General features: G+C 45.1%; 1 protein-coding gene and 1 non-coding gene across 2 annotated transcripts; one reads left to right on the forward strand and one right to left on the reverse strand.

Annotated features, from left to right (window-relative positions):
• The first annotated feature begins 210 nt into the window (after positions 1-210).
• Positions 211-380, forward strand: LOC116969748. Its single transcript, XR_004410915.1, has one exon. It is a non-coding gene; the product is annotated as a U1 spliceosomal RNA (small nuclear RNA).
• A 961-nt stretch (positions 381-1,341) lies between these two features.
• On the reverse strand, positions 1,342-10,082 carry LOC116969747 (zinc-binding protein A33-like). Its single transcript, XM_033016524.1, has 6 exons — positions 9,671-10,082; positions 8,900-8,995; positions 7,819-8,052; positions 3,004-3,026; positions 2,804-2,919; positions 1,342-2,006 (listed from the first exon to the last, which is right to left on the reverse strand). The coding sequence occupies exons 1-6, from the start codon at positions 10,079-10,081 to the stop codon at positions 1,474-1,476; spliced, it is 1,413 nt and encodes a 470-aa protein (XP_032872415.1). The 5' UTR covers position 10,082; the 3' UTR covers positions 1,342-1,473.
• Positions 10,083-10,871: the final 789 nt, after the last annotated feature.

The raw sequence follows: 10,871 nt of genomic DNA on the forward strand, positions 1-10,871 counted from the left end.
AAATGTGTATAGCCTCCGAAAATGTCGGATGAATTTATCGCACGGTTCACACGTTGTGTATATGTATTTCTTGGACAGGGGCCACATGAGTGGCACGGGTGGGGGGCCGTTTTGGTGGAATTTGGGGAAAAATTGAAAAAATTGTATTGAGCAATTTGTATAGTCTCCGAAAATGTCGGATGAGTCTTTCGCACGGTTCATGTATTGTATATATTTATCAACTGAATAAAGTCTATTTTGATTTTTTTTTTTTAAGTTCTCCCAGGACGAGGCTATCCCATTGCACTTCGGGTGTGCTGACGCCTGCGATGCCCACAAATGCGGGATACTCGACTGCAAAATGTTGTGGTAGTGGGGGACTGCGTTCGCGCTCTCCCCTGATTTCAAAATAAAAAATATAATTAATACATGCGAACAATATATATGCTGGACGATCAATGAGTTTTGAGGTGGAGTTGCTCCCTTACAGACTCGTATTCCATTCCGACTACGTTGAGAATTCTGTGAATTGTTCTCTTCAACTCCTACTTGTGTGCATTAGAGATCATGTTGACTGGTTGCATCGTGGCCTGGTTCGGCAACTTGAAATGCCCAGGAGCGAAGAAGTCTGCTCAATGTTGTGAACACTGCCCAGTCCATCGCGGGTTCTGACCTCCCCACCATCGAAGGGATTTTCCGTGTTCGCTCCCTCAAAAAGGCAGCCAGCATCATCAAAGATCCACACCACCCTGGTCACCCTCTCGTTTCACCCCTGCCATCGGGAAGAAGGTACAGAAGCCTGAAAACGGTAACGTCCAGGTTCAGGAACATCTTCTTTTATAGCCAAATGGCTGTTTAACAGCCATTATGCTATTAAACACTACAACCTCAAATGGGTACAAAGAGATTTTTTCTGGTTATTATTGCACTATTATTGCTTATTTGTTTTTCTGTGTACCTGTGTGTGTGCCTACACTGAACTTGTTCCCCATTTATTATGTTGTTTAGAGTGTACTGTGTTTACTTATTCTGTTGTGCTGCTGCAAGTAAGAATGTCATTGTTCTGCCTGGGACATATGACAATAAAACTCTCTTGACTCTATTTCCATTCTGAATAAAGTATATTTTGGAGGGAAAATATCTGCTGACAGGCAGGCGGCTGTCCCTCCCGTTTCCTTCTCCCCTGACACTAGTCTGGATAAGGGTCTCGACCCGAAACGTCACACATTCCTTCTCTCCAGAAATGCTGCCTGTCCCCGCTGAGTTTCTCCAGGAATTTGTGACTAATCTCACACACGCCATTCCTTCACTAATTATGATCCATTGAACAAATGCGCAAAGACTCAAACCCACATTGATATTTATACTAGTCTATTCCGACGCGAAATTTGGGGATTAAATGAAACCGGTTCAGCGCCAACCTGTTTTTCACACGGTTTCTGCCCCACAGCCACTCAGCCCCACTCATGACGTCGGTCCCGGGACCCGGCCCTTTTACTGATTCGAGCAGGGAATGAAGCATATCTTCAGCCATTGATTTTCATCCCAAGCACCAAAGAAGGGATACATTTTCCCCACGAATTTATTCCCGGTGAAGGTGTGGAGGTGGGACTTGGTGTCCGCATTATAAAATGAGACTGTCCCCGAATCGTAACTGAGGTAAACTCCCACCCTCCCGGGAACGGGACCGGCTGAGAGAGGGGTCTGGGAAGAATTGCTTGTGGAAACCTCCTCGTGATATCTCTCGATGGTCCAGAATCCTTCCTCAGGTTTCAGGTCGACCCGTCTCTTCCTCTCCACAGACTCTGCGACGACTCCCAGACTCCAGCGCCGACTCCCCGCCACCTCCACCTCCCAGTAATGTCTCCCCGACGTGAATCCCTCCGATCCCAGCGCACAGAGACATTCCATAAACCTCTTCCTGTTGTTGCGGAGGCCTCTCCTGACCCCGGTCAATCTCACATTCATCAGGCTGCCGGACACCTCGAGCTCCGGATGCGCGCTATCCTCATGCAGGGTCACAGAGTCTGGGGGGAGAAGCAGATAATTAGAGGGTCTGTGGTATGTGAGGATTTGTAGGTTAATATGATCACTCTAATAGAGAGATCCTGGCGCGTCGCTACGTTGAGAGACGGAAACTGGAATTCTTGACCATTGGTCCCAGGTACCTCCTTCTGCTGTTAACGAGAAGATCTGCAAATGACAACAGACAATAGGTGCAGGAGTAGGCCATTCGGCCCTTCGAGCCAGCAATACAATTTAACGCGATCATGGCTGATCATCCATATTCAGTACCCTGTTATGCCTCCTCACCATATCCTCTGACTCCGCTATCTTTAAGAGCTCTATCTAACTCTCTTGGAAACATCCAGAGATTTAGCCTCCACTGCCTTCTGCGGCAGAGAAATCCACAAGAATGGCTGGCGATCCTTCTTAAAGATCTCCCCAAGTTGCTCCATAACAGTTCGCATACGTTCTAGGAGCAGAAATAAGACATTCTGCCCATCAAGTCTACTCTGCCATTCGTTCATGGCTGATCTATCTTTCCCTTTCAATCCCATTCTCCTCAGATTGTAGATGATCAGCCACGATCACATTGAATGGCTGTGCTGGTTTGAAAGACCGACTGGCCTATGCCTGCACCTATCGTCTAATGGCTATTGTCTAAATCTTCTCTGTACCCTTTCCAGCTTGACAACATCTTTCCCATAACATGGTGCCCAGAACTGAACACAGTAAATCAATCCGGTACACTCCTGTGCCGCTCTAAGTTAGTAAAATACCACCTTGACTTTTAGAAATCAAATTGTGACGAAATGCTGACCAGATTTAACAGTGTCAATATATTCTCTCCACACTGCAAACGGTAAAGTGCAGTTGAAATGTCCCATGGAGAGGCTGCCTCCAGTCACCGACACTTTCTGACCTGTTTCGTTGAGGCTGCAAAAAAGTAAAGTGTTATAAATTGAACATCATAAACACGTGTCCAATTGGAACAAAGTTTCAGAGAAGAAATTGTCCTACCTGCTTTTCCGAGAGGTTTCCTCCTGAAATGAATAAAACAGAAAGATGCATTATGTTGGAAGGAACTGGAGAAGCTGGTTTGAACAGAATATAGACAAAAACAAGCTGGAGTAACTCAGTGGGACAGGCAGCATCTCTGGAGAGAAGGAATGGGTGACGTTTCGGGTCTGAAGAAGGGTCTCGACCCGAAAGGTCACCCACTCCTTCTCCCCAGAGATGCTGCCTGTCCCACTGAGTTACTCCAGCTTTTTGTGTCTATCTAGTGTACTGTTCTATATTCTGTTTAGGAGGCGGAGCCTGTGCTTGGTGACGTAAAAGGGGACGTCCTATGCGCAGCAAGTGTTACTCAAGATAAACAGAAAATGCTGATGTAACTCAGCGGGACAGGCAGCATCCCTGGAGGGATGAGAAGACCCTACTTCAGCCTGGGCATCAGGGGAGAGGGAAATACAGAGTTACGGCATGAAATGGTTGAGAAAAAAGATTTACGAGAATGTCGCCAGGACTAGAGGGTGTGAGGTATATTCCACGGAGCGTAGGATGATGCGGGGAGATATTTATGGAGGTGTACAAGATCATGAGAGGAATAGATCGGGTAGATGCACAGAGTATTTTACCCAGGGTTGGGGAAACGAGGCCCAGTGGACACAGGTTCAAGGTAAAGGGGAAAAGATTTAATAGGAATCCGAGAAGTAACATTTTCACACCGGGCGGTGGGTGTATGGAACGAGCTGCCAGGTGAGGTAGTTGAGGCTGGGACTATTCCATCTTTTCAGAAACTGTTGGACAGGTAAATGGATAGGGCAGGTTTGATGGGTTGTGGACCAAGCGTAGGCAAATGGGACAAGGGTAGCTGGGATATTGTTGGCCGGTGTGGGCGAGGTGGGCCGAAGGGCCTGTTTCCACACTGTATCCATCGATGACTCTATCAAGGAAAATGTTGCATAGACCATCGTTAGTTGGGAGAAGGTGAGAACAAAGCAGACAGGGAAACTATGTAATCAGAAGGGCAGTCAAACTGGTCGGTGAACTGGGAAGGGTCGGGAATGGAGGGAGAGGGAAAGCATGGGCTACCAACAGGAAGCGGAAGTCTAACCTAGATTACGACAAAAAAATCAGAGCTGATTGAATTTGAACAATAAACCTTATTTTGTTATGAGTCTCTTTAATTGAAAAAAAGGTAATTTCGATTTGAGAGACAGCGCTTGTTTTGCTCACCATAAGAGACGGCACTCAAACCTGGACTGCAATATGACCCACATCTTGGAAACAGGTCCCCCGGCCCAACATGCCCACACCAGCCAACATGTTCCATGCTTCGCTAGTCCCACCTGCCTACGTAGGGTTCATATCCCCTTTCATCTCTTCTAAATTCCAGAGTGTACAAGCCGAGCCGCTCCATTCTCTCAGCATATGACATTCCCGCCATCCCGGGAATTAACCTCGTGAACCTAAACTGCACTCCCTCAATGGCAAGAATGTCCTTCATCAAATTTGGAGACCAAAACTGCACACAATACTCCAGGTGTGATCTCACTAGGGCCCTGTGCAACTGCAGAAGGACTTCTTTGCTCCTATACTTAACTACTCTTGTTATGAAGGCCAACATGCCATTCGCTTTCTTCACTGCCTGTTGTACCAACGAGTTGATAGAGGAGCTATCTGATAGAGGAGTGCATTTAGAAACATAGAAACATAGAACATAGAAATTAGGTGCAGGAGTAGGCCATTCGGCCCTTCGAGCCTGCACCGCCATTCAATATGATCATCCAACTCAGTATCCTGTACCTGCCTTCTCTCCATACCCTCTGATCCCCTTAGCCACAAGGGCCACATCTAACTCCCTCTTAAATATAGCCAATGAACTGGCCTCGACTACCCTCTGTGGCAGAGAGTTCCAGAGATTCACCACTCTCTGTGTGAAAAAAGTTCTTCTCATCTCGGTTTTAAAGGATTTCCCCCTTATCCTTAAGCTGTGACCCCTTGTCCTGGACTTCCCCAACATCGGGAGCAATCTTCCTGCATCTAGCCTGTCCAACCCCTTAAGAATTTTGTAAGTTTCTATAAGATCCCCTCTCAATCTCCTAAATTCTAGAGAGTATAAACCAAGTCTATCCAGTCTTTCTTCATAAGACAGTCCTGACATCCCAGGAATCAGTCTGGTGAACCTTCTCTGCACTCCCTCTATGGCAATAATGTCCTTCCTCAGATTTGGAGACCAAAACTGTACGCAATACTCCAGGTGTGGTCTCACCAAGACCCTGTACAACTGCAGTAGAACCTCCCTGCTCCTATACTCAAATCCCTTTGCTATGAAAGCTAACATACCATTCGCTTTCTTCACTGCCTGCTGCACCTGCATGCCCACTTTCAATGACTGGTGTACCATGACACCCAGGTCTCGCTGCATCTCCCCTTTACCTAGTCGGCCACCATTTAGATAATAGTCTGCTTTCCTGTTTTTGCCACCAAAATGGATAACCTCACATTTATCCACATTATACTGCATCTGCCAAACATTTGCCCACTCACCCAGCCTATCCAAGTCACCTTGCAGTCTCCTAGCATCCTCCTCACAGCTAACACTGCCCCCCAGCTTAGTGTCATCCGCAAACTTGGAGATATTGCCTTCAATTCCCTCATCCAGATCATTAATATATATTGTAAATAGCTGGGGTCCCAGCACTGAGCCTTGCGGTACCCCACTAGTCACTGCCTGCCATTGTGAAAAGGACCCGTTTACTCCTACTCTTTGCTTCCTGTTTGCCAGCCAGTTATCTATCCACATCAATACTGAACCCCCAATGCCGTGTGCTTTAAGTTTGTATACTAATCTCTTATGTGGGACCTTGTCGAAAGCCTTCTGGAAGTCCAGATACACCACGTCCACTGGTTCTCCCCTATCCACGCTACTAGTTACAGCCTCGAAAAATTCTATAAGATTCGTCAGACATGATTTACCTTTTGTAAATCCATGCTGACTTTGTCCAATGATTTCACCACTTTCCAAATGTGCTGCTATCCCATCTTTAATAACTGACTCTAGCAGTTTCCCCACTACCGATGTTAGACTAACTGGTCTGTATTTCCCCGTTTTCTCTCTCCCTCTCTTCTTAAAAAGTGGGGTTACGTTTGCTACCCGCCAATCCTCAGGAACTACTCCAGAATCTAAAGAGTTTTGAAAGATTATTACTAATGCATCCACTATTTCTGGAGCTACTTCCTTAAGTACTCTGGGATGCAGCCTATCTGGCCCTGGGGATTTATCGGCCTTTAATCCATTCAATTTACCCAACACCACTTCCCGGCTAACGTGGATTTCACTCAATTCCTCCAACTCATTTGACCCGCGGTCCCCTGCTATTTCCGGCAGATTATTTATGTCTTCCTTAGTGAAGACGGAACCAAAGTAGTTATTCAATTGGTCCGCCATATCCTTGTTCCCCTTGATCAACTCACCTGTTTCTGACTGCAAGGGACCTACATTTGTTTTAACTAATCTCTTTCTTTTCACATATCTATTAAAAGGTTTGCAGTCAGTTTTTATGTTCCCTGCCAATTTTCTTTCATAATCTATTTTTCCTTTCCTAATTAAGCCCTTTGTCCTCCTCTGCTGGTCTCTGAATTTCTCCCAGTCCTCCGGTATGCTGCTTTTTCTGGCTAATTTGTACGCATCATCCTTCGCTTTGATACTATCCCTGATTTCCCTTGTTATCCACGGATGCACTATCTTCCCTGATTTATTCGTTTGCCAAACTGGGATGAACAATTTTTGTAGTTCATCCATGCAGTCTTTAAATGTCTTCCATTGCATATCCACCGTCAACCCTTTTAGAATTAATTGCCAGTCAATCTTGGCCAAGTCACGTCTCATACCCTCAAAGTTACCTTTCTTTAAGTTCAGAACCATTGTTTCTGAATTAACAATGTCACTCTCCATCCTAATGAAGAACTCAACCATATTATGGTCCCTCTTGCCCAAGGGGGCACGTACAACAAGACTGCTAACTAACCCTTCCTCATTACTCAATACCCAGTCTAAAATAGCCTGCTCTCTCGTTGGTTCCTCTACATGTTGATTTAGATAACTATCCCGCATACATTCCAAGAAATCCTCTTCCTCAGCACCCCTGCCAATTTGATTCACCCAATCTATATGTAGATTGAAGTCACCCATTATAACGGTTTTGCCTTTGTCGCTCGCATTTCTAATTTCCTGTTTGATACCATCTCCAACTTCACTACTACTGTTAGGTGGCCTGTACACAACACCCACCAGCGTTTTCTGCCCCTTAGTGTTTCGCAGCTCTACCCATACCGATTCCACATCCTCCAAACTAATGTCCTTCCTTTCCATTGCGTTAATCTCCTCTCTAATCAGCAACGCTACCCCACCTCCTTTTCCTTTCTCTCTATCCCTCCTGAATATTGAATATCCCTGGATGTTCAGCTCCCAGCCTTGGTCACCCTGGAGCCATGTCTCCGTGATCCCAACTATATCATAGTCATTAATAGCTATCTGCACATTCAACTCATCCACCTTATTACGAATGCTCCTTGCATTGAGACACAAAGCCTTCAGGCTTGTTTTTACAACACTCTTACCCCTTATACAATTATGTTGAAATGTGGCCCTTTCTAATTTTTGCCCTGGTTTTGTCTGCCTGCCACATTTACTTTTCACCTTGCTACCTATTGCTTCTACCCTCGTTTTACACCCCTCTGTCTCTACGCTCACACATTTAAGAAACCCGTTCCCTTTAACTCCATCCTCCACTAGCCCATTCGACACCCCACCCCCATTTGGACACTCACCTTCAGGAAGATAGTTCCATCTTTCTGTTTCATCTGTTTTCCCACGTTTGCCAGCTTCCCTTGGATGGATATTAACTTATCTTGAATGTATTTAAGATTTATTTCCATTATGCTCACGAATTTCACCTCTTCTTCCTTGAGGCCTTTGATTAAGCTGTGTTCTTTATCGGTGAGAACCTTGTGCACTTCAGCGAATTCTGAAGCCACGCGATTCTGTAGGTAGCGTGATTGTTTCTTTTAAATGAAGAAGTAACAGACACGTGAGTTGTATTGTCATCTATCCTGATACAGAACGACGTAATGCCTACTTGCAGCAACACAACAGATATGTAAACATAATGCTCTGTAAACGCTATAATAAACAACAAAAAGTGAAATATATATATATATATACACACAAATAATAGTGCAGTGACAAAAAATAATGTCCATAGTCTGTGTAGTTCGGAGCTGTATTATTTGAAAGTTGTAGCGTTTAATAGCCTGATGGTTGAGGGGAATAAGTTATTCCTGAACGTGGATGTTACAGTTTTCAGACTCCTCTATTTAAATATTAATATTCAGCTGAGAAGGTTATTGGCTGCAACCTTCCCCCCAATGACGAACTGTACACTGCAAGGGCCAGGAAGCGAGCGGGTAAGATCATCTCTGACCCCTCTCACCCTGGCCACAAACTCTTTGAACCACTTCCCTCTGGAAGGCGACTCCGGACTGTCAAAGCGGCCGCAGCCAGACATAAAAACAGCTTTTTTTCCACGAGTAGTAGCTCTACTCAATAACCAAACATCTGTAGCCTCCTTTTGCTCTGGTATTTAATTTAATTCATATGTTTAATCGATAATGTTTTATTATTAATGTTTAATGTTTCCTGTGTTATTCCTAACTGTCATTGTATGCCATGTTGTCACTTGCGGGCGGAGCACCAAGGCAAATTCCTTGTATGTGAAAACTTGGCCAATAAACTTATTCATTCATTCATCATTCATTCAATCATTCATTCATTCGTTCATTCAGTCAGTGTGACGAAAGAAGCAAAGATAACCGCGAGCCCAGGAAATCAACCAAAAATGGTTTGTTTTACCTTAATCTTACTAATCGTCTGTTTCTGCTGCAGTTCCATTTCCTGGAATTCTGATATCTTCTTGGAGAGAGAGATGAAGGTGGATTTCATCTGATCCTGGGATTGGGTGGGAAAAGTTCTCATGAGCCATAGAGTCATACAGTGTGGAAACCGGCCCTTTGGCCCAACTTGCCCACAACAACCAACATGTTCCATCTGCACTAGCCCCACCTACGTGCGTCTGGCCCATACCCATCTACGTCTGTCCTATCCCCCATTCAAAAGAGTTAGAACATTCAAAAGAGAGTTAGATAGGGCTCTTAGGGCTAGCGGAATCAAGGGATGTGGAGAGAAGGCAGGAACGTGGTACTGATTGGGGATGATCTGCCATGATCACATTGAACGGTGGTGCTTGCTCGAAGGGCCAAATGGCCTACTCCTGCACCTGTTGTCTATGTATATATGTATCTATGTATCTATCCATGTATCTGTCCAATTGCTTCTTAAACGTTGCGATAATCCCTGCCTCAACTGCTTCCTCTAGCAGCTCGTTCCATGCACCAACCGCCCTTTGTGTGAAAAAGCTACGCCTCAGATTCCTATAAAATTAGTCCCCCTTCACGTCAATCCTCTGTCCTGTTCTCGACGCAAGAGACTCTGTGCGTCTATCCGATCTATTCCTCTAATGGTTTTGTACACCTCCAGAAGACCATCCTGTGCTCCAGGGAATAGAGTCCCAGCCTGCTCATCCTCTCCCTGTCGCTCAGAGCCCTGGAGTCCTGAAGCCTTTACCTTGTAGATTTCGACAGCTTCCTTAATCGGTATACAATTGTGAGGCTTGTGTTCCCGCGCGTCCCGGCAAATCACGCAGATCAGTTTCTTGTCTGTGTCACAAAACAGCTTCAGCTCTTCCTCGTGTTCCTCGCAGAGGAGTTTACTTTTCTTCTCCTTCTGGCTCTGCTTTAACTTTTGTGCTTTCTCGGCCAGACTCGCCAGGGCCCAGTTGATCGCGGAAGGGATAGCCGGAAATTCGCGCCTGCACTCCGGGCAGCAATTCACACTATTCGTTTCGCAGCACCGAGTGATGCAGTGGCGGCAGAAATTGTGCCCGCACTCCAGTGAAACCGGATTGGTGAAGAATTCAAGGCAGATGGAGCAAATTGTCTCATCCGGCCAATTCTCACTCTGTGCCTTGGAAGCCATTTCGGCAGCTTCCTGGTTCACGGTAAAGATACTGGAGGAGCAAGAAAACCCACTCCTCCGAAATCCAATGGACTGACGTGTAGTACGTAACGGAACGTCACGGCCGCCATTTGTTTATGCAAAACGCGACCCGGTATGTAATCCTCCCGCTGTGTAATCCGCTCTATCATCCTTGGTGTAATCAGTGTTGCAGGGAACAGTGTTTGATACAGCGCATCTATCACCTCACATATTTTAGTTAATTTTGTTGTAAATGTTTTCCCCCTGTTCCCCTATTCCCCTATTCCCCTCCCATCTTTCCTCCCCAGCCCCTTTGCGTAGTTTCCCTTGTGCAGATTCCCTTCTATTGCTTTAACACACACTGTACACAAAATTAAATTTTACTTATATATATATTTATATGAATGTGTGTTTATGTGTGCCTGTGTGTGAGAGGCATGTTAGATATAAATAAGGTTCATTCTCATGGATCAGAAGCAACTTTGATTAAAGCATCACTATTAATTTCTTTATCTTACATGTCAGACGATGTACATAAACCATAAAGGCAATTATATATATAATTATATACATAAATATATGCATATATATAATCTTCAATTCTTGGAGCATAATTTGGCCATTCGGCACATCAAGTCTACTCCGCCGTTCAATCATGGCTGATCTATCTTGCCCTCTCGACCCCATTCTCCTTCGAGTCTCCTCGCATGGCCCATGACGCATGGAATTTAAAAACAATATTTAAAGTTTAAAGTTTGTTTATTGAAATGTACAGCACAAATACAAAACA

This window comes from Amblyraja radiata, unplaced genomic scaffold (assembly GCF_010909765.2).
Source record: "Amblyraja radiata isolate CabotCenter1 unplaced genomic scaffold, sAmbRad1.1.pri scaffold_1109_ctg1, whole genome shotgun sequence".
Taxonomy (NCBI): Eukaryota; Metazoa; Chordata; class Chondrichthyes; order Rajiformes; family Rajidae; genus Amblyraja; species Amblyraja radiata.